Genomic DNA, 27,179 nt, shown 5'->3' with positions numbered 1-27,179 from the left:
TACCGCCAGCTTTTTAAAAATTCCTTAATTGTTTTAAAGTACCGTCTTGCTTTTTTAAACAACCTTTTAAAGGCTGTTAAAATCTGAGCCTCCAAATGGTAAAGTTGTACCCCTAAGAATGTCCTACTCCTAGAGCTTTGTTAAATGTCTGTGTTTTCTTTTTCCTTTCTTTCCTTTTTTTCCCTCCATTGATGGAAGAAGGAAACTCCTCTGTGGTTGCCCAACAAACCTTGATTGAGCTCGTTTCGGGCTACCATGTCTTGACCAAATAGTATCTTGTTCAAAATAAAGTAATTGAGACATCAACTATAACATAGAGATTTTTATTGAGATTTGAATTAAATGGACTCTTCCTGAGGGATGATTTTTTTGCCTTATATTTTGGCATATATGATACCATCTGGTCTCAAACTCGTATTGTTCTTGAGGCCCATGATGTGCGCTGAGGATGAGCTCACACTCAGAGATTGAAGTCTATGCTCTGATACGGTCCTTGTGTAAAGGAGAATCAGCTGAAGTACCATCTCTGAAACTTGAGATAGTAGAAACAAATCAAAAGATACAAGATAGTCATTTAAAGAGAAAAAGATGAAATAGAAAACATATAATGGAAGAACAGGTCACTAATAAAAAACACAGATTTGAAAATTTGAACCTAATGAAAAATATAGATATGTTTTTGAAACATCCTGTATAAATCGCATTTTTATAAATTGGGTAAGAAAGAATGTAATTATTGGTCCCGGGTCCAGTCATACCAGGTATCCTCCCTTGCAGGAGTTGGGAGTGATCTATTGCTGTGCATTAGGGAAGGGCCCTGGGGAATTGAATGGGATGCTCCCATCTTCTAAGAGATTTGCTACTCGGGATGGGGACAATTGTCTAGTTGCATGTTTTTCTTTATACATAAAAAGAACTGAGAAAAAATATTTAAATTTAAATGTCTATGCTAAAGGTCTTTTATTTTTAATCATTTAAAATCATGACTTAAAAGCTTTGAGAAAGTAGCCCCAGCCTGCAGCCAGATGTACCTGGGACATGCTCTGCAGTCCCATTCTCAGCCCGGCAGCATTGTCTTTAGGCAGTGTGGATTCTAAGTAATGTTTTAATTTTATTTCCTTGACTGCCAGGTATTCAAGACAAAATATATTTCCAGGGTTTCTTTTTTTTTCATTTGGAGAGGGTTTTTGTTTTGTTTTGCTGTTGTAGGTTTCTTTGAGTTGCTTTAAGATGTGTGATTTCCATTACTTACCATGGCTCCTTTCAGTTTTCGTCACTAATACTTTAAAATAATACTGTAAAATGTGTTAGTTGTTGGAACAATGCTCTTAAGTCCGGTGTAAGAAAAAGAGCATTTGAAACCTCAAGGAGTGTGGTCATACTGATGTTTTTAAAAGTCTACTAACGACTTGCTCAAATAAGCTGGAGTTCCATAGGGAGCCTATGGCCAAGAGCCATTTCAATGATGTTAACCCTGCTATTTTTGGACCTTTGTTGCATGACTCGCTGATTTATGGCACAAGGGCTCCAAATATTTCCTCTCTGGGTCTCCATGTAAAAGCATTTTTAAGAGGAATGTATTTCTCACTGACCTCGTACTTCCTCAGTAAAATCATAGTGCCATTTATCTTCTGATAAAAATTGTTTGAAAAATGGAAACTATGTCAAAAATAAAGGTTATTACTGAAATATTTTAAATGAGCATTTTTAAATGTTACTATCAGTTTCCATTTTGGAGGTGTTTAATTACTTTCAGATATTTTTCTAAATTGTGTGTGGAATCAGTTTGTCAGAAATACTTTATTAAAATTATGCTTTATGTGATGTATCTCCCCTTACAAAGCCACTTTTTGTCTGTATGTGGAGTGTTGTCTATACCCTAGGGCAGGGGAGTAGTATAAAGAAAACACATTTAAAATCCAGGTGGTGGGGGAATTATTACATGCACGCATGCATTCTGAAACAGCCTTATACACCTAGGAGATGTGAAGAGGGGAAGGTAGACAAACACTGCTTGAATTCCTGCTGGGTGCTAGGCAGAGAATGAGAACTCTGTGTATGTACTTCAGTCTTCACAGCTACTATGGGCATAGCTGTTATTTTACCCATTTTAATATGAGGAAACTGAATCTCAGAGATGCTAAGTTGATTTGTCCAAAGTCAGGATTTCTCCCCAAGTTCAGCTAACTCCCAAAATACCTTCTTTTCACAATACAACTCTTGGATCTTGGAACGAGAAGGGGCCTTAGATATAATCTGGTTTACATTTCTCATTTTGTCTGGAAATAGAGGCTCAGAGGAGTAAACTGACTTACCCTAGATCATTCACTCCTTAGCATTCTTTCATGCTATAGTCAACCTAAAGAGCTTTAACTCTCTCTAAAATTAAAGAGAGGTAATTCTGTCAAGTACAAAAATAGCATAGCCACATTTTAAGGTATCATTTAAGATAAAATAATAAGGTCATTGGGAAGTATTTACATATTACATTCACTTCCTATTGCTGCTATAACACCACAAACTTGGTGGCTTAAAATAAGAATTTCTTGTCTTACAGTTGTAGAGTCAGAAAACTGAAATTAGAGTGTGAGCAGGGCTGCATTCCCTCTAAGGTTTCCGGGGAAATCCATGTCCTTGCCTCTTCCACCTTCTACAAGCCAACTGCGTTCCTTGGCTCTTGGCCCCTTCCTCACATCACTGACCCACTTGCTTCCATCTTCACAGCCCCTGCGGATCCTCCAGCAGCCCTTTTAAGGGGTCAGGTCCTTGTGTTAATATCTTATCCGGAAAATCAGTCCTTCTCAGAGTCCTTAAGGCAAAGTCCCTTTTACCATAGGGCATTATTCTCTCCACCCCACACATAGGCCCACATGCGTATGTGTGGGTGTTTATGTGTCATATAAGTTAAAACCATTCTCATCCAGAGTCATCTGGGAATTAGCCATTCTGGATAAATAAATTTTCTCTATCACTATATCTGAATCACGTTTTTAAAATTTCATTGATGTACAGAAAATATTCTGAAATGGGCTGCCTTCTTTCCTTTGAAAACACTACTCTCAGTGTAATTTTACCTCTCCTTGAGAACGGTAGCTGTAATCAGTAGTGAGCAGTGCTTCAGGTACAGCGGTAAATGCAGGTGCAGGGTAGGCTGTGGGACACGCAGACTCAGTGTCAGCCCCACGGCGGAGCTGCCGTTCTCTTGAGGCTCATCTCATGTCATTTGTTTCTTCGTCAGGACGGCGCAGTGGAGGGTGGTGCACTGCGCAGGTCCCTGAACGAGATGACACGATGGACTTCCTGGAAACTGAGGCAGAGATCAGAGCTGTCATCTGTAGGGCGAGGGAGAGAAGAGGCTGCTTTCTCAGCCTCTCAAAATCTCCTTCTAACAGGTGCAAATCCTTGGATACGTGTCAGTATTCAAAATGCCATTTTCTCTTTCTGCATCAATGATGTCTAAGAGCTACAGACAATTCCTTATTAGTTTGCATGGGTTTTTCACTCTCATTTCCCCTGGGTTTGTGACAGGGTCTAGAAGAGAATGCTGGCTTTTTCAGGAGCTTTTATTAGCAAGTGTTTTGCCTTGATTGTGGAACACTTAGAGATGTGACCAGGTTACACGTTTTTTTCAGTTCTCATTAATAGTTAAATAACAATAGCAACAATAAAAAAGTGTATGCCTGGCACATATTGAGTGCTTACTAAATATCTGTCATTTTTTTATTACTGGTTTATCCTGAAATAATACCTGAATATAATAGGACACTTTAGTAAAGTAACTTTATGGGACACAAACATATTAAAAATATGCCGTTTCCTCAGGGTATTCGCCAGTTTTCCAACTTTCAGCGTACTATAAATTGTGGTTCTAAAAATGCTCCTTTACCTAATAAACAAGACGTTAAAACACCTCAAAGAGATAACTTGTCTTTTTGAACACTAGCCATTATTTGTTAGCATTTGTTGAGCAAACAGTGGTCTCTTTCTGCGTGCCAAGCATTGCATTGAAAGAAAATATTTTCAAGAGTAATTCACGGTTTTGTACCAAGTGTGGTAATAGAAGTTGGACTGTGATGAGGGAACCCTGAAGAGCATGACTTACAACAGGTAAATACATAACACTTATTCAAACTCTGGGATAGTGAATTTTTTCCTGCTTCAAAAGGTGGTACTTGTGGGAGCCTGCACCATTAGAACATGTAGGAGCAATCGAGCTACCTCTTGAAGTTCAGTGTGGTTTATTCATGAGCACCTGTCAGGACAGAAGTCAACAAACATCACCAAAGCAGATCCTTTTCATCAGTATTATAAAGCATTAAAGTATAAAGTATTCTCTGCCCAAAAACTCCACAAGATTCTTTGCAAACTCATGCTTTATTTTTCATCCAGCTGTACATCACTTTTAATGAAATAGCTCCACTTAAAATACCAGTGAGTTACCAATAACAAAATCTAATTAGAAAATGGGCAAAAGACATGAACATCCTTTCTCATGAAAGAGGATACCATCCAGATAGCAAATAAGCACATGAAAAAGTGTTCAGCACCACTAGTAGTTAGGGATTTCCCTAAATCCTAATTGAAACCACAATGAGGTGTGACTACACCCTATCAGAGTAGCTAAAATAAAGCATAGTGATAACATGAAATCCCGACAGTGATGTAGACAAACTGGAACACACTGCTGGTGAGGCTGTAAAATGGTTCAACCACTCTGGAAAAAAATAAAGCAGTTTTCTTATAAAACTAAGTTTGAGTTTACAATAAAACCCAATAGTTGCACTCCTGGGCACTTATCCCAGAGAAATAAAAACATGTGCTTACACAAAAATGCATACACATCTTCACAGCAACTTCATGTGAAGCTTTTTAATAACTAAAAACTGGAAACAGTTCATTTGTCCTTCAGTGGGTAAATGGTTCCACAAACTGGTATGTTCATACCATGGACTACTACCAAGCAATAAGAAGATAGAAACTACTGACTGACACATGCAATGACTTAGATGGATCTCAGGGCAATTATGCAGAGTGAAAAGAGCCAATTCAAAAAGTTGCATCCCATGTGATGCCATTTCTATAGCATCCTTGAAATAACAAAGAAAGAGAGAGGAACAGAGTAGTGGTTGTCAAGAATTGAGAAGGGAGGAAAGGGGGAAGGTAACTGGCTGTTAGAGGGTAGCACAGAGTATGTGTGTGATGGAACAACTATGTATCTTGACTGGTGGTATTTGCACAAATCTACATGTGATACAATTGCATAGAAACCTGTAAACATGATGCATGTAGAACTGGTCATAAAATGAAAAAGGTCAATATGGATTATATCAATGTCAATTTCTGTGATATTATACTGTAGCTATGCAAGATTTTACCATTGGTGGAAACTGAATAAAGACTATATGTGATCTGTTTGCATCATTTCCTACAGTCTCATATGAATCTATAATTATCTCAAAATTTAAAAAAAGAACAAACACTGAGGCTGAACAGAAGAACATGGGCTTTTGGAGTCAATAAAATTGTGTTCAAATTCTGGCTCCCTACTTACACCAACTCTGGGACCATGAGCCAGTTCTTTAACATCTCTGAGCCTCAGTTTATTTTTGTAAAAATTGTTTCCAATTTTACTGTTTACAATATAATGATTTGATATATGTCTATATTGTAAAATGAGCACCACAATTAGTTAACATCCACCTACCATACAAAATTACAGGTTTGTTTTGTTTTGTTTTTTTTAATGATATCATTAATGTACAATTACATGAGCAACATTATGGTTACTAGACCCCCCCCCATTATCAAGTCCCCACCACATACCCCATTACAGTCACTGTCCATCAGTGTTGTAAGATGGTATAGAATCACTACTTGTCTTCTCTGTGTTATACTACCTTTCCCTGTGCTCCTCCTTCATTATTTGTGATAATCATAATGCCCCTTTTTCCCCCTTATCCCTCCCTTCCCATCCATCCTCCCCAGTCCCTTTCCCTTTGGCAACTGTTAGTCCATTCTTGAGTTCTGTGATTCTGCTGCTGTTTTGTTCCTTCAATTTTTCCTTTGTTCTTATACTCCACAGATGAGTGAAATCATTTGATACTTGTCTTTCTCTGCCTGGCTTATTTCACTGAGCATAATACCCTCCATCCATGTTGTTGCAAATGGTAGGATTTGTTTTTTTCTTATAGCTGAATAATATTCCATTATGTATATGTACCACATCTTTATCCATTCATCTACCGATGGACACTTAGGTTGCTTCCATTTCTTAGATATTGTAAATAGTGCTGCGATAAACATAGGGGTGCATCTGTCTTTTTCAAACTGGGCTGCAGCATTCTTAGGGTAAATTCCTAGGAGTGAAATTCTTGGGTCAAATGGTATTTCTATTTTGAGTTTTTTGAGGAACCTCCATACTGCTTTCCACAATGGTTGAACTAATTTACATTCCCACCAGCAGTGTAGGAGGGTTCCCCTTTCTCCACATCCTCGCCAATATTTGTTGTTGCTTGTCTTTTGGATGTTGGCCATCCTAATTGGTGGGAGGTGATATATCATTGTGGTTTTAATTTGCATTTCTCTGATGATTAGTGATCTGGAGCATCTTTTCATGTGCCTGTTGGCCATCTGAATTTCTTCTTTGGAGAAGTGCCTGTTCAGATCCTCTGCCCATTTTTTAATTGGCTTATTTGCTTTTGTTTGGTGAGTGCGTGAGCTCTTTGTATAATTTGGATATCAACCCCTTATCAGATATGTCATTTATGAGTATATTCTTCCATACTGTAGGATGTCTTTTTCTTCTACTGATGGTGCCCTTTGCTGTACAGAAGCTTTTTAATTTGATATAGTCCCACTTGTTCATTTTTGCTTTTGTTTCCCTTGCCTGGGGAGATATGTTCATGAAGAAGTTGCTCATGTTTATATCCAAGAGATTTTTGCCTATGTTTTTTTCTAAGAGTTTTATGGTTTCATGACTTACATTCAGGTCTTTGATCCATTTTGAGTTTACTTTTGTGTATGGTTAGTCAATAATCCAGTTTCATTCTCTTGCATGTAGCTGTCCAGTTTTGCCAACACCAGCTGTTGAAGAGGCTGTCATTTCCCCATTGTATATCCATGGCTCTTTTATCGTGTATTAATTGACTATATATGCTTGGGTTTCTATCTGGGCTCTCTAGTCTGTTCCATTGGTCTATGGGTCTGTTCTTGTGCCAGTACCAAATTGTCTTGATTACTGTGGCTTTGTAGTAGAGCTTAAAGTCAGGGAACATAATTCCCCCTGCTTTATTCTTCCTTCTCAGGATTGCTTTGGCTATTCGGTGTCTTTGATGGTTCCATATGAATTTTTCAACTATTTGCTCTAATTTGTTGAAGAATGCTGTTGGTATTTTGATAGGGATTGCATTGAATCTGTAGATTGCTTTAGGCAGTATGACCATTTTGACAATATTAATTCTTCCTATCCATGAGCAAGGGATGTGTTTCCATTTATTGGTATCTTCTTTAATTTCTCTCATGAGTGTCTTGTAGTTTTCAGAGTATAGGTCTTTCACTTCCTTGGTTAGGTTTATTCCAGGTGTTTTATTGTTTTTGATGCAACTGTGAATGGAATTGTTTTCCTGATTTCTCTTTGTGCTAGTTCATCATTAGTGTATAGGAATGCAACAGATTTCTGTGTATTAATTTGTATCCCACAACTTTGCTGAATTCAGATATTAGATCTAGTAGTTTTGGAGTAGATTCTTTAGAGTTTTTATGTACAATATCATGTCATCTGCAAACAGGGACAATTTGACTTCTTCCTTGCCAATCTGGATGCCTTTTATTTCTTTGTGTTGTCTGATTGCCAAGGCTAGGACCTCCAGAACTATGTTAAATAAAAGTGGGGAGAGTGGGTATCCTTGTCTTGTTCCTGATGTTTACAGTTTATTTTTAAAATCAGTACAATAATACTAATTCCCTCCTTGAGTTCCTTTGAAAATTAACTGGGTCAGAGTAGCTAATCTGGTTTTTAAAATATCACTATTGTATTAAAAAAGCCACTCATCATTTACATTGCATCATAAAAATATTTTGTCTTTTCAACTAGCACTTAAAGGGGTAGACACTTTGAGTTCTCTGCAGAATTTTAATATTACTAGATACTCCCTGTGTTTTATTAACTTCTACTCATATCTTTATTTCCTTTCTACTGTCTTGGTATTTATCGTGTCTTTTTTCCTTTCTAATATTTGCCTTTGAAACTGTCAATTTCATTTTTACAGTTGTTTTAGCCGAGTCATATATTTTGGTATTGGCAACCCAACATTTTCATTGTCATTCAGCTATAAATATAGCTGATCTTTTTTCTTTCATCTAAGAATTATTTGAAAATGTGTTTTTCAGTTTCCAAACATATGATGGGGAATCTGTGTGGTCTTAGTAATTCTTTGAAATATGTTGAACTTCCTTTTGGCTTAGCATGTGATCAATTTTTATAAATGTTTCTTATGTACTTGGAAAAGAATATGTACTCTTTAATTGTTGGGTGTGAAATTTTATCTTCATTTAGTGCCTTAATTTTGTTAATTTGGTTGTTCATATTTTCAGTATCCTTACTACATTTTAGTCTGGTTGACCTATCATTTACTACAGTCAGAGTGTCCCTCTTTGATTGTAAATGTGTCATTTTCTCCTTATAATTCTGCCAATTTTTACTTTTCATATTTTTGGCTATGTTGTTAGGTACAATAGATTTTAAATTGTTATATTTTCCTAATGAATTGTTCATTTTATCATAATACAGTGATCCACTTTATTCAATTTTGCCTTAAACATATATTTGATGTAATAGCAATATATTCATTTAAGCTTTTTTTTAGTTAGTGTTTGCATCATAAACAGTGCTAATTCCAGGAATTAGAATTCTCAGGGGAAATATTTTTCTCCCCACCCCAGAGCCCATGCTTTCTCTGGCAAGTGTCTTTTCTTTCTCTCCCATAAGGCCTTGTATTTTCGAGACCATCCATTTAATAAAAGACTAGCTGCTCAAGTGTCCGAATTTGTCTAAGGGCAATCCGTTCCAACCCCTTACCACATGCAGATCTAAGGACTCATCTTTCTCCATGAGGGCTTAAAACCCAAGCTTGCATTAAGACTGACTATCCTTCCGTCCCTCCCTCTTCCCTAAGCCCCACCCCTGGCCAACCATACTTTCAGCTCATGTGCTTACTGTAGTTTTTGGTTTTCAGTTCTAACCTCTGGGGGATTCCTCATGCAAATTCAACTGTATATTTTAAAGAATGTTATGTGTAATTTCTCCAGCATTTCTAGGTGTTTGGGATATGTGTGTGGGTCGAAAGGGATGTCAAGGTTAACAAGGTTATATGTTGCTAATGGTAGTTCTTACTGGGAGTACTACTCTATCCTGAGAATGGCACCATGTTGTTCACCAGTAGTAGAAGACCATATTTGTCCTTTCTGAGACTGGATATCATATGAATTAATTGTTCTGGTATTTGAGTAGATGCAGGATGCCCTGGTGGAGTGGCAGTACCCAAAAGATCTGCTGTCTGTGTCTTTCTTGGTTCAGAGCCATTTTGAACTTAAGGTATCAAAAGATTGGTCTTTAGAGTGCCAAGATTTATTTATATTTTAACTTATAAAGTTAAGAACATTTATAAACTGATATTAATAAATAACATTAAAATCTTACTGTCACTTATGTAAAACTTTTATGAAACAGTTTTACCAGAGTTCGAAAACTGATTCAAACAACTTTTTCAAAATTCTTTAAAAACATTCTAAGTATGTTTCAAAGTTACACCTAGGCAAAGTACAGTAGTGATCTAGCTGTCATAGGGAGGATGTGGGCTACACTAATATTACATTCAATATGTAAAATTTAAGGAAGAAAAAGCTTGTAAGTTATAATGAGTTTTTCTGTGAACCAGGTATATTCACATACATGCCCAAGCTAATGCTTTTGTCAAACCATAGCACAGAATCATATCTATTTCCTTTTTATAGTATTTCCATGCTTATTTGAATTTTATAAATGTACAAAATCCTTAAAACCTGAAATTCCACAAATGTTTCCTTTGATATTTTTACATTTGAAAATTTATTTGTTTGAGATTTTTTTAAAGGTCCGAATTAATCTCCTCTTCGGAACAATTCCTACAATTGCACCAAGAGTAAATTCAATCCCCAGAACGTTGATTAAATAGCACTCTTCATCAAAAGCACAATGTCATGATTTTGGTGCTGGGGTTCAGTTCTCTGTGCCCAGAATAATAATTTCTGAAATAATGAGTTTCTTTATTGATTCTTCTCATGTGCCTAAGGAAAAATTAAGTATATGGTTCAACCAATGACCCTTGGATCATTTTGCCTAATAAAAGGTATGTCTTATTTATAACAAGTTTACGTTTTCTTTTAGGTCACCTTCAGAACAAGAATCTATCACTGTAATATTAACAGCCAGGGCGTGATCTGTCTGGACATCCTAAAGGACAACTGGAGTCCAGCCCTAACCATTTCTAAAGTTCTCCTGTCCATCTGCTCACTTCTTACAGACTGCAACCCTGGTAAGAGATTTTAGATCCAATATCGAATTGGGGCTACTGAAGACCTAAATGTCAGACCTTAGGAAATTGTTTACTTTTACTACCACCACCACTATTAGTACTATTATTATTGATTTTAAATTTCCATAGTATGTAATTGCTTTCTTTTTAAATTGGGTCTTCTCTTTAGTCTTTTAACACCTATTATTTGCCAAGAAGGAAAAAGCATAGGGTGATAAAAATTAATGAAAAATCAGTTTAGATGACGAATTGCATTTAAAGAATGCATTACATTCTGCTGCCAAATAATAATAAAAATTCAAATTGAAGAGCTTAATCTTTAATTAGATGCCTACCAGAAGATGTTAATTTGAGAAATGTGGGCTATTAAAATCTGATAATAACCAGGCAGCTCCACATGGACGTGACCTTTTTAGCACCTTAATGACCATTCATCCTTATGAGCAATTAGAACGAAAAAGCTGAATGATCCTGAACTAGAAATACCCAAAAAGTAAACAAGGAAATACAACTTCCCAGGAAAACTAAAGAGAGTTTATGGCCAAGCCTTTATGGCTTGCTGGTGTGCTTAATGCTGAAAGTTCTTACTTCCTGTGTGCACCAGATGTGTGATTATGTCCTTGACCATCTTTTTAAATTTTTTTATTGGAATAAAGTTGATATACAGTAACATATGATTTCAGATGTATAACACAGCAGCATGATAATTATATTGCATTACTGGCTGCTTGCCACAGAAAGTGTAGTTCCCTCTGTTACCATACCAAGACATTACAGTATTATTGGTTATATTCTATATTTGCATGTCCATTCCAGTGATTAACTTGTTTTGCAGTTTGCAGTTTGTACCTCTTTATCCCCTTCACGGTTTCACCCATCTTCCCGCCCCCCTCCTTATGCTAACCAACAGTCTGTTGTCCGTATTTATGGGTGTATTTCTTTTTTGTTTGTTTGTTTTTTAGATTCCACATATAAATGAAATCATGGTATTTGTCTTTCTTTGCCTGGGTTATTTCACTTAGCATGATACCCACTAGGTCCATCCTTTGAATAGCTTCTTTTAACTAAAAAATAAGCCAGCTGCCAGATTTCTAAATATTTTGGTTTACTTTTAAACACAGCAGAAATCCAAAGGTAACTGTAGGGTTTTCATTCATGCTCTCACAAAGACATCCTTCTTTGAGTAATTAGTAGCCTTAATATTTCATGGTATTCCATCTCCCAAGTTCAGGAATACACTAGACAAGTGACATTATAATAGACAATAGAGAAATGACAAGTAAGAATCAAGGTCTCTCTTGGGCTCCTGGCTGATTTATAAAACATAAAGAAATTATAATCCTTTAAATTTTTGTCTGTTATTTTTCAGTACCAAAACTTTTTCTAATGAACAAACGTAAAAACAGAATTTAATTGTGATAATTTAGAATATAGATAACAAATTAATGCTTTTAATGCCAAGAAGAAAATATAATTGTGCAAGATCATTACAAAATATTTTTTGAATTCATACTTCACCCTAGATAGTGAAATTCAATAATGCTGCACTAATTTAAAACTGAATGACAAATGCTTTGTTCTTTGGATCTCATTATTACTGTTTCAATCCCATTTGTCTCTCTGTGACTGTGTATAGCCTCATTGGAGGCAATGTCATAAAAAGCCATTTTTTAATGTGTGGTATGAGGCCCAGACCCAAGGGGTCTTCCTGGAAATGTTGAAACATGGAACTGCATCTGCCTCCCTGCTCCCAAAAAAGTACTTTCGGGTTTTACTGAAATTTGGAGGGGAGTTTTTTTCTAAGAGAATAATTTATTTTCTGTAAATCACTTATGCAAGAAGCTATGGTAGCATGTTATTATACTATACACCTCAGACTTACAGTGTTTTATGTCAGGCATATCTTGATAAAATTAGAGAGAAACAAACTTTTGAGATCCTACTATTTATGAGCACTTCTGAGCACTAGAGGAATAAGAAGTCCTCCCTTCTTACACATGGAATAAGGTGCAACTTGACACTTGGAGAGAAAATTCAGTACTAAGAGGCAGTCCTGACCCCAGCATCATCAGGCCTGCTTGGACTCCTGGCGAACAGGTGGTGTCCTGTCCCCTTGAATCGACTTGTATATTAGAGTCTGTTCTCTGTACAGGTGTCCCTGCTTAAAAGAAGAGATTCATTCCATCAAAACCTTCTCTCAGTGATTAAAAAAAAGATTCTCTTTAGTAAATTAGAGTTTTCTTTTGCTGTGTCGGAAAATTACAGATGCATTCTGCAAAAGTAAATAAAAATCACACCTGGCCAAACCAAAATCACATAAATAAAATCAACAGTTTTGAAAATAATGCTGTTACCAGTAAGAGTAATCCTAAAGAAAATAATGTTACCTTTAATTTGGCCAGAGATAGACTATCTGATGAAAGAATAGAATACTATCTCTAAAATACATACTAATGAACTAAATGTTCATACTTTAACACATATAAAAAAGTTTCCTAACTGACACATCATCTACATGTATGTTCACACTTCTAGAGTCTTAAAGAGTTTATCTTAAGCCAAAATGTGCAGGGTTTTTTTGATAGTGTTACTTCACATTGATTTCTTGTGCACTTCCAATCTCTGCAAGTTTTTCCCCCTAGATTTAAGTGAAACTTCAATATAACCTATCTGCAAATTATCACAAATGTGAATTTGATAGAATATGAATATAGAAGGTTTTCCTATACCAAATCTGCAGAGCTATTTTCACACAGAAGTACTATCAGCTCAGAAGGAGGCCTTGCATAAGGAAATAGACAACCGATTTGAAAACACTCTTTTATCTTTTTCATACAGTTCTCATAGTTTTTACATTTGCCTCTTTCAAGAATTTTTGGTCTATTCAGAAACAAATGTTATGTATGTGTTTAAGGAGCGCTACACATTCTTACATCATGATATTTACGGTCAGCAGATGTCGATTTAAAAACCAGCTTCCCTGTTTATTAGTTGTGTGATATTGTACCAACCAGGTCTTAATTTCTTCTATGAAACAGAGGTTATCAACCTACCTAAATCACAGGGTTTCTGTAAATTTAATGTGAGGTGGTATATGTGAAAGCCCATTGCAAAAGAAATGAGATGTTCATGGTATTTCCCAGAATATTTATCTTAAGCCAAAATGTCCAGGTTTTTATATTAGGCGTATATTAGGTGGCTGATAAATACCTGCTCAGTTGAATTTAGTTGAAAGTAGTATTGAATAATCTCTACCACCACCGCCTCAGCCCTGACACTCTTGGATCTTATCATCTGAAAAAACCCTAAACCTTGAACAGGTAGTGTCTATCGTCTCATCTCTTGGGAAGGACTCTCTCTCCAGGGGCAGATGCCCAGCAGTTACCAGCCAGCTGGTGGTGCACCAGTGGTAATCCCTCTGTCCCCACTGCAGTGGTCTGGTAGGCCTGCCCACAGGCCCTGACAGGGCTGCTCACTCAGCACCGTGGTGCCTACTGAGCATGACGCAGCATTCTCACATAGCAGACCTGACCTGGCTGCCGAAGTCTGGCTGGGACACACTGTTAGGGAACAGAGCAAAAGCCAAGAAGAACGGGATGGTAAGCCCAAAAGGGCAGCACTGGCCTCCCAGAAACTGAGTTTAGTCCCATCTGGTGAACATGGGGGGATCCATGTGTTGCTGAAGGCTGGAGTACTAATCAGGTTTCCTATCTCAGGAATGCGCTTATCTGTAAATACTCTTCTCAAACATGTACAGAATTTAAGTTTTGCTCTACTTGATTTCATCCTTTTTTGTTTTTGTTTTTGCCATGTTGTGGGTTTTTTTAAATGCCTAGATGTTTTATCTTACTCTTTATATAAAGTCTATTTTATTATTTAAAATACTTATAGGCCTTCTTCAGACCTATAAATAATGGGTATTTTCCTTCACGTAAAATGAGCTATCCTGAGAACACTGACAGTTAGGAGAAAAAAAACAGGTCAGCAGCGTTCTTGTACCAGATGCCTTATTTACTGAGTAATGTCCAGAAATATTCTGACCTTTTTTTCCCTTCTTTTTCTGAAAAGTGTGTATATCTATGTATCATCTGGCATTGCTTTACTAATCTCAGTTCTGATCTCCTGACCTACAGCTGCTGATTTCTAAAGTTTATGAGCTTGTTTAATTGTAAATGTAATTCTGATACGTCATCATTGAAAAATCTCCCCCCAGAATGTATTATCTTATGACATAATTGGAAATTTGAAAACTGTGCTTTTCTTATTGAAGAATTAATGCCAGAAATTTGGCACTGTGATTATAAGTCCTTACCCTTTAGAGACACATACTAAACTACTTACAAATATAATTCTTTGATATCTAAAAGTTGCTTCAAAATAGTCCAGAAAAATTGGAAGTAGGTAGAGATGTCAGAGACATCAGACTGACTATTATAATTGTTGAATCTGAGATGAGCACATAAGAGTTCGTTATACTTTGTCTACTTTTGAATATGTAGTAAAGTTTGAAATTTAGACACAGTAAAGTGTTTTTGTTTTTTTTTAACTGCCAAACATTAGACATACCAACAATGTAATCTGTAAAAGATGTGGGATTTGGCTCTTTTGCTTTGTGAAGGAATCATCTGGGCTCTGACCTTTACCCTGGGTATTTCATTCCCTCTCACCTGCATTCAAACTATAGGCTGCCTTATGGTGCCATCTGGGCAGCAGGGTCCTACTTTATAAACAGCCGTGAAGTCTTTGTCCACCGTTCTCCAAGCAGGCAGACCTGTACGGGCCAGGACAAATGAAAATGCTCTAAGTGTACCCCGATATCAACACCCAGGATGGATGAGCAGTTCCCTCTCCCCATCCGCTTCAAAATACACATCAAGTATCAGTTACTCACAGTCTTAGGTTTGTGCAGATCTTTTTTGGAACAACAAATAGAGCTAAGAATGGCAGCTAATTAACCCTCAGCCTTACACAGTGATTACGCCAAGGGTGAGCACAGCTGCACTTCCCTGGTGAGGCTTTATTCTTCGCAGACTGAGCAAGTGGAAAGAGGAGTTTACTCGCAGCGGCTCTTCGCTGGCGTGCTCTAAGAGGCCGGAGAAGGCGCCTTCCTCACTCCCCAGCATCACAGCCTCTGCTTCAAAGCATTTATGGCCTGTTTTTTAAACTAACACAATACTTATCTATAAGTTAGCTCAGATACTTCAGCTTTGTCATTAATTTCTTGTGTTTGACTGGGTTATGATTAGATAGCAAAACATGTTACTAAATATTAAAATTTTGTAATTGATAGTGACTGCCCTGGGGTGGAGACTATACAGTACAATTAATTATTTCAACACAGGCATATTTGTGTAGATTATTTACACTAAATTCATAACTCTTAGACTGATGAAAGGTACATAAGTGGAATCTAAGAGGATTCCATTCCTTACTACCACAGCACAAACCTTGCTTCTGCATATCCCATTCTGCTGTGCTTGACAGCTGGCCAAGGGCAATTTCTTTAAATAAAATTCAGGTAAAGCTATAAACATGATAAGCCTACCTGTTTTCAAAGCTGGCTATCTTAGCAGGGATGGAAAACAAACCAACAAAAATTTTCTAGAAGAGACATTACAGCTACACAGATACCGTATTTCTTAAGCCTAGGACTTTTTTTTAAAGTGAGAAACTTATAAAGTACCAATATATATTATATAGTAGCAATATATAAAGTACAGTATACAGCCAACTTGAAGCTGTTTGTGAAGATTGGCTCTCTTCTAGAATGTTACATGCTGAATTCCAAAAGTCATTGGAATCGGGTAGGTAGACTGTACTCTGTAGTGATGTAATTTTTCTGATACCTTATACAGAGGAAAACTGTAGTTATATGTAGTTAGTCAATATACCTGGTGTTTTAAATACCAAGAGAGTAAATAAAATCCAAAATGTTCTGAAGGACATTGGGTTCTAGCTCAGTGTCACCTCTAGCACCCTGAAACCCTGCCCACCCTCACCCCACAGATTCCCATAGGCTTACTCAGGTCAGTTTGGAAATATGCTGTGTTTTGGAGGTTTTAGAAAAACAGGATTCATTGAGAAGGATGAATAAAAGCAGGGAATACACATCACTAAAGAGAAGAACATTTCTGTTTTGCGAGTTAAAGGAGTTACACAAAAGTGATTCTGTACCATCATAAATTTATTTTTAAAAAAACAGAAAATAACAATTCTGAGATAATTCACTTTTGACCTATATATTTATAAATGAGTTTTCAACACCATTTAAAGGGATTTTTTTCCCTCCCTTGCCATTCTGTAAAAAGAAACTGTTCAGTCCTCATACAAGGGATACTGGTATATAATAATGTGAACCAAAAGATCCACTTGTATATAGCACTTTATCAAAGAATCATTTTCTAGGAAACATAGAATGAGAAAAGAAAGCTGAAATTCCCTGCTCATGGCTGTAGACTGGGTCGCTGTACACTGAAACATGAAAAAGGGCCCCTCCTTGTGTCAGAGTTGCCAGAAAAGGATTGGTGGCTTAGGTATGTAGGTGAGAGATGACTGTATGACAGATCCAGTGTCCTTGTCAGCCCTTGGTATTTCTGCTTTGTGTAGGCAAGTCTTTGTTTAACATAACCATCAGTTTGTTATGTTTCCTGAACATCCAATTTGCCTAGGTTAAAAAGAACATTAGCTCTTCTTATTGATTTATTAATTTATTGATTTAGAACTTGATCCTATTAAAAAGCTGTTCTATGTGTTAACTTAAGATGAAAATTCTCTTTGACATTTTAGAAAATGTCATTTTGAGGTTTTCCTTTTTAGAAATCAACAGTCCGGTTTTTGTTTAGAGAAACACTAAGACAGAAATAGGGTGCTCTAGATCAGTACTTACCGATTTCTACACTCTCCCAAAACTGAAGTCTTCCCCCACTAAAATCAATTAGTAAGTGTCTTAGTGTTTAAATTTAATAAATTGTCTGTATTTGAGGTGTTGTTCTTCCCCTAAGTTATTGTCAAGTCTTTGGCATCCGATGCTGTTGAGGGAATTGGGTAAAGCTGGTGAAGCTCCCTGTTTGTTCTGTCATTGTTAGAAAGGCTCTGAAAACACAAATAGGGAACCAGAAAGTAAAATAGACCCTCAATAAAAACAAACAGCACTCTCCACTCACACAGCAAAGTGTCTTTTACTCAGAATTATTTACCCAAGAAATGATTCAAAGACTTCTTCCCTTACTTGAATCTCTGAAGAGTCAAAAATATTTAGTCTAGACTTTAATTAACTTTTACTGTTTCTTAAATGAAGATATTAAAGGATAACAAAGATTACAGTGGTGAAAAGGGACTCGGATTAATTCTCCTAGTTCTAGAGTAAAAAGAATTTTTATTGAATGATAAGGAAAAACTTACGCAGAAACTGTATATATTAGGTCAAAGGTCTTTTCTGTTCCCCTAGATAACCTCTCCAGTGTTTTGTGTTTTTTTTTTCATTTTTCATAGTTGAGGAGCTACAGTAAGTGTGCCACTGTTTGAAATAAGTCCTTTTCCTTTGATAGCCTGCATTGTTTTACTTTGGCTGTCAGGTAGCGCAGCACTGATGCACTGCTCAGCCACAGCAGCTCCATGGAGCCTTCCAGTTAGTATCCTCCTTCTATCCTGTACTTCCTCCATGCTTCCTACTATGACTTGGATTATACTGTTTCTGGTACCATTGTTTTTTGAGCATATGTATTATATTGCAAATCATCTGACTTTTTGTTTGCAAAGTGATTGTAAAAGGTAAAATAAATGAGAGATTACATTTTTACCTTTTGGTAAGTCCAAGGAGCACATTTCATAACTACCCAGCGCTCACAATCTGGGTCTATTTACAGCTTCTGTCAGGAGAGACGTGACGCGTCAGGCTTTGCTAAGCAGTTTTGTTCCAACGAGACTTACTTCTCCTGTGTCGGTTGTCCAGCTGTTCTATAGTCTCTTGGTCTCCATACAAACAGAAAGGTTTCAGGTGTTAATCTCAGGCAGGGATCTGCCACAGATGTCTTTCTTTTCTGCCACTTAAAATATGTAGAAATGATGAGATTATTATTAAGTAGCTGATTACGTGGGCTGTGTCATTTTCTTAGATCTTCACTATATGTCACTTTTCATACTCCACATGCTATTTCTTTTCGGTTAATTTATTTTGCAATTTAGAATTCTGTCCCCATTCGGTCCATATCAATGAGGCTTGTTAATACAGTAGGCTTGTTATTGGTAAATGGAATCATTCTAATGATATTTCCTGTCATAAAACCTCTGTGCCTGGTTATAAGTGATATAGCGTGGATTTTACTTTATGTTAATTTAAAAAGTGAATGCAATTTAAAAATTTGATAACAGCACAGAATGCCCCCCAGGTTAACTGCACACTGTGCCCTTGGAAGGATCCCTCAGCCCAGAGGCTGTTGTGCCCTGCTCTCTTCTGTCTCAGTACAATCCCCCACAGCTGTCACAGTCCCCTTCCAGGTGACCTTTCAGGGAGCATCACCTTCTGGGACCACAGACACCACCTGGGCAGCACTGAGGAGGCCCCTCTGTGGCCACTCACTTTTAAAGCATCTTTACGCCCAGAGGCTTTGTTAATGAAGCTGTGTCTTGTTAGTAGTTGTCTGACGTGGTCAGGGACCCGCTGTGAAAGCCCAAGAAGAGGGATGCTCTTAAGGTGGCATGTTAGACTGTGTCCTCCGCCTGAAATAGAAAGAGCTGGAGCGGTGTGAGCCTCTGGGCTTGTGCTTGTGTTCTATCAGCTCGCTCATTGGCTGCCTTCTACACGCTGCCTCTTTCAGGAACCCTCAGAGAAAAAGCAATTAAGGGAAAGAGAATGAACCACACCAGAGGTTACCCCAAAAGGTAGCATAACCCACATCATCTTTCAAAGGAGACAGAGGGCGGACCATCCTGTGGAGCTGTGGCCCGGCTCACTCACCTCCCACCTGTCCCCACTAACCCAAGGACTCTGTTGCACTTTACTTCCTGTAGTTTGTAATACAAAGACAAGTGACCTACTCTCTGTGTTTTCAGAGTATGTATGCACACAGCCCGCCTGCAGCCCAGGCTTCTCCGACGTGTGTTCCTAACCTCAGTAAGAGCCACAGAGCTGGAGCTGGTGGCCGAGTGCAGGGGACCAGCGCGTACTTATTTCTACAAGGCAGACTCCATGGCGTGTGTGTCCTCGGACAGCGCTTCTCCCGTCTCCCTCTTCCTGTTGGCTGGTCTCAGCTGTTTTATCTGTATTCCTAGCTTCTTGGGTTTTCTGCTCTTGCTGCTTTTTCTTTTCTCTTTTTTATCATCACTGGTCACCTGCTGCTTTCCCTCTTCACTTCTTTTAACCTTTCTTTAACTCAAAAAATTGTTTGGTTTCTTTTTTATAAAAAGGAAATCCAAACTGTCTTTTTTATTTATTTTTATTTTAAAAGAGTTTTTTTCTTTGTCTCTATTAACTGTATAACTTAGCTTGTAGTATCCACTGGCCTAGTATAACCTTGGAATATCCCATTTCATTTCATGTGCCAAGTGGCAACTCTTGTTCTGGGTGGGGAGTGACCCCGTCAGCTCTTGGAAGGGGCACAATGTCAGCTCTGAAAATGCAGCCGAACCCTGTGACTTCTGTTGGAGTTGCTGCCATTCTCAGCCAGTGCATGGCCTCTTCAGCCAGTTAAACAGTTTCTTCTTTTAATCTAGTCTGGAAAATATATTAAAAATAAAGTCCTATGCTCTGTAAGTAGCTTTGCCAAAGCAGTATCACGTGCATACCACAATAATCTCGTTTTGATGTTCTCAACATCTTTGTCCTGTATGTAGGTACCAGGGTTATTAAATGAAAGCACTGGAGTTAGTCTATAGCGTAAGATGGTTTATGTTGTTTATCTCTGAGCTGTTGCCCTGCTCTTCACTGCATATATGCCTGACTTCTCTCACAGTGGCATACCTGTGCATGCATCTTTTACTGAACTTGACTTATGATGCCCCGTAGTGAATTACCAATGTCAGATGAGTCTGAGCACAATGAAGATTATATCTTGCCATGTTAAAAAAGATTAGGTCAGAGGAGCCAAATTATACTGAGTTTTGAAGGTACAGGAAAATCAGAATGTTTCCCAGCTCTCTCACTTGCTAGATAAATCAGTGCCCTCATTTCTGAATTAAGACAGTACTTCTGACCCTGACCATCTCACAGCATTATTGTAAAGATGAAGTGGTGTATATGGACCTCTGTAAACACTTTGAAGGCTCTGAGTATCATTAAATGGAGTGGATGGACCTGAAGGCCCATATTATTAGCTCTTCAAGGCATGATGACCTGGCCTCTCAGATGTCTAAAAAAGCAATTTCACTTCTTGCATAAAATCTTTAAATGGCTTCTTCATAATTTTGTGAGTTTGGAGTTTCATATGTGAAAGAATATACTTTCTAGAAGGAAAACTAATAGGGAGAATGAATTGTTAGTCAAACTTAATGATTTCAACTAGCTTTAGGATCCCATTTTTGTAGTCTAGATAATTAAAATATTTAGTGTTATCCTCTGTCATTTATAAAATGAAATACAAGTCTGCTTCTTTATTCCCAACAACCCTAATCACAACTGTTTGCCCTCAGGGGACAGGAACTCCCTGGGAAACTTTCCCTTATTTCAAGCCCAATCCTTTTTTAACCTTTACTCTCTCTCACCTTGAGTGTTCCTTTGCTCTTACCCACCCCATGTAAGATACAAGTCTCAGGTCTAAAGACAGCTTAAAACATGTCAGAATATTATATTGGATGAATAACTCCTGACCATCAGAGACTATGTCTAGTTAAGGTAGGAGTGAAACCTAGCTATTCGTAGCAAGGTTTAAGCAAATTTAATTACTGAACTAGATATAATTTGTTATCTGGTTTGTTTATAATGTTTTATAAATACATCAGAATAGACGTCTGCTTCTGACCATGAAGAAATAACAGGAACCAGATTTACTCCTACCCTAAGCAACTAGAAAACTAGACATTGGACAACAGGCAGCCGGGGATTGCAATCTCTGAGAGAAGACAAACAAATGAAGTGATCCCCATGATTGTACCAGCTTACTGCCTAGGGGCCATTTCCAGGTTGTAGTACAGGGAGAAAAGAAGAAACCAGAGAGATCCCAGCTGTCTCACTGAATTGAGGAGGTAGAGAGAGGACTTTGCAAAGACCAAGGTGGCTTGTATATGTGAAGCAGAGGCCCAGAGAAAGAGGGACTGTACAGGGAGAACACTCTAGAGATCTAAAAAGAGATTCTTTTGAATCAGGGCTCACATGAAACTATGAGTGGAAAGACCTCACAATAAGCAGGAAATCATGTAGTTCTCAAATCAACGCTGCACTAAAGGGTACTGTAGACCTCCCCTAACAAACTTTAAAAGCAAGCTTGAAAGAATTAAACTTCCCTTAAATAAATAAGGAATAAATAAATACATGCTAGAACAAAGTACAATATTCTTTAAGGGAATACAGCAAATTCCAGCACCCAACAGTATAAAATTCCATTTTGTATACTCAATAAAATATTACTGGGCATTTTAGAGGCAGGAAAATAGAACCCATAACCAGGATAAAAATTATCTGTAAAACCAGACCCAGAAAAGACAGAGATTGTAGAATTAGTAGACAAGAACACTGGAACAACCATTATAATAAATTCTATATACTTGAGATGGTAGAAAAAAGCACAAAGATAATGAGGAAGTAAACAAAATATTTAAAAGATGCAAATTAAACTTCTAGAGATAAAAAAAATACAGTATCATAAAAAAGTGTATTAGATGGGAATGACAGCAGATTAGATATAGTAGAAGAAAAGATCAGTGAAGTTGAACAAGGTATTAGAAACCAGCCATAATGAAGCAAAGGAAATAAAAGCCTAAAAAGTAAAATGAGCAGAGTTTCAGTGAGCTGTGGGACAACATCAAGCTATGAAACATACTTCTCATTAGAGCCGCCACAAAGGAAGTAGGAAAGAGAAAAATATTTAAAGAAATAATGGGAGGAATTTCCACTTCTAGTAACAGGAACCAGATTTGCCCTCCCACCTGAAACAACCAAAAACATAGAAAATATATAAAACAATGGTTTTAAAGACACTGAACTCAAGCAGTGAAGGACAGTGATGCATGATACATTGACAACAAATGAAATGAACCCTAAATTACTTCCCTGTGAGGGTTTCAGGCCATGGTGCTGGAAGGGGAACCCAGGTAAAGCCCACCAGACTCTTTAACTTGAGCAAACAGAACTGAATCCAGGGAAATTGAGGCAGCTAGCATTCCCAAGACAAAGTATGGAGAAAAGAGAGTTGCACACACGAGTCCCTGAGATCTGCAGAAGGCACCCCCTCAAGTATTCAGTTGAGTACTGATCAGCACATGCCTACAAGGAAACTACACAAGTCTGGAGAAGACCTATCTTGTTTCCTTCACCTTTTCCACATTGGTGAGGGGTAGATTCCTATCCTGGGATTATGGGGAATGGCCCAAACACACACCAAACACTGGACAGATGAGACCGACAACAGTCACATATTTATTAGTCACAGATACTCTTAGCCTTAGGGGAGGATATCACACACCAGAGACACATAGGGATTATACTCAGGAACTGAGTCAACAGCCAAGGGCTGTGGGAGGCAGACTTTATAGTCTAAAGAAGGTAGAGAGGGATATGATTGGTGTGTTTGAATAATTCCATAGGCTGGTGAGAAACTGAAGCCCACTATTCAGTGATAAGCAGTTACTGTTCCTGATATCCATGATAAGAAAGGTTCTTTGACTAGGGGCCATTATCCATGGGAGCACAGTCAGGAGGGGAATTTGTAGTTGGGCCATTTGAGGCATTCCCAGTTTTCCCAAGATGTCACGACAGCGCACAATATTGAACCTTAGTTTTAGGTCTTACACTACAAGAACCATCCTAAAGAATTAAAGGGAACAGTGCCTTTTCCCACCAGCCAAACTGGAAAAACTCATAATTCATGGGAAAGGGATACACAGGAAAGTCTTGCCCCAGATGTGGAAAACGATTAGCCCTAGACTAAGCATGCCTCAGCCCACCTACATAATCATAAAAGCAAGACCTAACAGGATTAAACTGTCTCCAAGAGCAAAGATTAAGAGTATTTATAAGAACAAAAAAAAAAAGTCTAGCACCCAGCAAGGTAAAATCCACTTTACCTTGGGTCTAGTCAAAGGTTACCAGAATCAAAAGAAGCAGGAAAACATGACAAATGATATGGAGCACTCACTCGAAACTGACCCAGTACTTATACAGTTGTTAGAATTAGACGAAATAGCAGTTGCTATTTTTTCATATTTGATGAGAACTTTAAATACATATTCAAGAAGCTTGATGAACCCCAAGCAGAAGAAACACATGGAGAAAACCACACATCACCAAATTCCTCAAGAGTGGTAAAAAGAACTTAAAAGCAGTCATGGGTGGGGGTGGGGGAGAAATTGTCATATTATTACAGAGAAGCAAAAATAAGAATGAGAGCAAACATCTGTCCAGAAACTATGCAAACCAGGAGACAGTTGAACTCCCTCTTTAAAGTACTAATAGAACAACTTTCAACCTAGAATTCTATACCTAGTGAAACTGTATTTCAAAAAAGTTATTGTCAATAAAACATACCAACGCTTATGAACATTCTAAAATATAATTTGGAAATGGAGAAAGGCCTTTATAAGCCAGATAAAAACCCAAAAAGTGTAATGAAAAAAAAAAGATTGACACATAATACCACATAAAAATTTTTTAATTCTATATGGCAAAACACCACAAATTATTAGTACGTAGCATCTTGCAACATATGTAATGAGCAGAAACCTAATAACCCTAATATGGGAAGAACTGTAAGTGAACAACTCAAAAACTAATAACTCAGTTAAAAAAAATAGGAAAATGATCTAACAAGAAATTCACAGAACAACTAAACACGACCAAGAAACACAAAAATATGTTCAAACTCTAAATAACTAAAAACAAATTTCTCTTTTACTCAACTGGATTGATAAAAATGAAAGATAACTATGTATATGAGGGTATAGGGAAAGGCCTGTTGATACACTGTAGGAATATAGATTAGTACAACAGTTTTAGAGGAAAGTTTAGAATTACCTGTCAGAACATAAAATACACTTAATATCTGATCAGCAATCTCATTTCTAGGAATCCATCCTTTAGAAATGTTCACAAGTGGTCATGACTATACATACAAGGAATATGCCACAGCATTATGTATAATACCAAAAAACTGGAAAAGTTCTAAATGTACATCATTCAGAGATGCTAATATAGATGCTATGCAGCCATGGAAAAGAGAAAAAGGAAAACCCACAGTACTATGTAGTTTGATCTATTAAAAACTAAAACTGGCCATACACATAAACACCCTCACACAAATGTATTTGACAATAAATGCATAGAAAAAGGATGAAAATACACATACCAAACTGTTAAAAAGGAATTAACCCCTGGGGAGTTAGAATTTGAAAGTGTGAGGTAGAAGAGAAGGATTTTCGTATTTACTTTGATATTTGTTTTATCTTTTGAATTTTTAAGAGTTGGTATGTAATACAAATTTTTATAACTAAAATTTTCAAAAATAAGTATTAAGTAAATTAAAATGAGAAAGGCCAAAGTTAAACTTTAGTTGATGAAAGGGCAGGCTATTAAGTTAGTTTCTGAAGCATTATTGTAGTTTTTAATTAATATTTTCAAATTTATTCAGCCCTTCATGAAATACAAATGCTTAAGAAATGACAAACATGTCTTTTGCTTTACTGGAACCAAGTATTACACTTTAAACTGGGCAGAAACTTACTGGCTGCAGTAAAAATGTACAAATAACTGTACGTTCCAGCTGGCAGTAAGTTGTTGTCAGCAGAATTGTACTTTGTAAACATGCTCTGTATTGATTTATAGTTTTAAAGCATCAGTCTGTTTCCATTCGCTCCAGTCACTGATTCATTCCTAAAATTATTAATTGTCCCCTCTTTTGTGTTGAGGAATTAGATCTTTTTTTATAAATAATTAGTAATGTGTGTATTTACTGCTTACTTTGTGTAATGTCAGATTTACAGAAAATTAGAAACTCATTAGGAAGTAAAAATAACACATTTCAGAAGTGAAGGAGAATTAATTTCCACTTTGTTCAAGGGATTTTAGTAAAGAAGTATCACTCCACTGCTTTGCTGTCAGCAAAGAGAGTCCTCGGTGCCTCATGAGAACAGGGGAGCTTGGGAACGAGCATCCCTCCAGCTGCTGGGCTTCAGGAAAAGACATGTGACCCTCTGTCCTTTTGGGGTCTTCCTAATAGATAATTAGAATTCTTGAGTTTTAATTTTTACTTTTAAAATGTATGTTATATACTTCTTTTAATATATCATCCAATGACATACATTGCCATTGTAGTAATCAACCAGAAAATAGAGTGAACCAGGAAGGAAATTCTTAAATGGCTGTAACAGTTTCTTCTTAGATATTCTCTAGTCTAACATTCTTTAGATAGATATAGAGGCAGTAAGTATTATGCAATGTAAAGAGTCACATAGTTGATAACATTATTATCCTCATACTGTCATCCCACCCCTGAAATCCTATTTATAGTGTAATTCTTTACTTGCGGCCTGGGAGATGAAAAGTAGGTCTGACTTCCTGTCTTAATTATGCATCCACATGACCACAATTGGCTTCTCACCAGCCACCACTTGATGATGTCACTGTCCATGAAAATCAATGTTTTTATGATGAGAAGAAACTTAGATCAAGGTCCTTGTAAATTTTGGTTGGTACCAAGGAATGGAGGCTCCCTTGGTGCAGTCCCTGAGCTGAAGCAAATCCTTAGGCATCACCCAGACGGCCCTGGTCACTCTCAGGGTCATCTCTAAACTCAAGGGGAAAAGAAATGTCCTCCACGTTGTTCTGAGGAAGCTAGAAAATACTGCCTTTCAAGAATCACCATCCAACAATTTGAATGTACTTAATGCCACTCAGGCATACACTTGAAAAGTGGTTAAGATGGAAATTTTATGTTATGTTTATTTTACCACAATCAAAAAATTTTTGAAGAATCACCATCCACTTCTAGAAGCAGCTCCCTAGAGACAGCAAACAGCTTAATCTAACGGTTACCCTGTTGAGTGACAGTTTGACCCAGGATGGGAAAGGCAGGAAAAGAATGTTGAGAAGAAAGCCCTCTCTGCCACACAGCTGAAAAGGAATGCGTCCAGCAGCATTGACACGCAGACTGCGAGGGTAAGTAGTGGTGCTTGACTCTTCTCCTATATTTTTGCCAGGCTTGGCGATAGTGCTAATAATTAATGCGGTAATAGTGACAGCAACAGCTGGCCGGTTTTGAGCCTCCTAAGTCCCAGGCACTGTACTGTGCTTCTCATTCATTTTCTCATCTAATCCTCTCAGCCACCCTGTGAGGTAGGCACTAACATTACCTGCTTTTTGCAGATGAGGAAACAGGCTCAAAGAGGTTAATTTGTCCACATAAGGGTCAGAACTGGGATTTACATTTAAACATTTGAGGTGTTTGCCTGCAGAGCCTGAGCTCT

The 27,179-nt window shown here is 37.4% G+C and overlaps 1 protein-coding gene across 2 annotated transcripts in view; it reads left to right on the top strand.

Moving 5' to 3' along the window:
• Positions 1-27,179, top strand: part of UBE2E2 (ubiquitin conjugating enzyme E2 E2) — a 341,224-nt gene that overhangs the window by 280,280 nt on the left and 33,765 nt on the right. For both annotated transcript variants that reach the window (XM_036886132.2, XM_036886131.2), the window contains exon 5: positions 10,424-10,571. In XM_036886132.2, the coding sequence (XP_036742027.1) occupies positions 10,424-10,571 (148 nt within the window). The remainder of the gene's footprint in view (positions 1-10,423; positions 10,572-27,179) is intronic.

This window comes from Manis pentadactyla, chromosome 14 (assembly GCF_030020395.1).
Source record: "Manis pentadactyla isolate mManPen7 chromosome 14, mManPen7.hap1, whole genome shotgun sequence".
Taxonomy (NCBI): Eukaryota; Metazoa; Chordata; class Mammalia; order Pholidota; family Manidae; genus Manis; species Manis pentadactyla.
The sequence above is the reverse complement of the archived record's forward strand: the minus strand, read 5'-3'. Positions and strand labels throughout refer to the sequence as shown.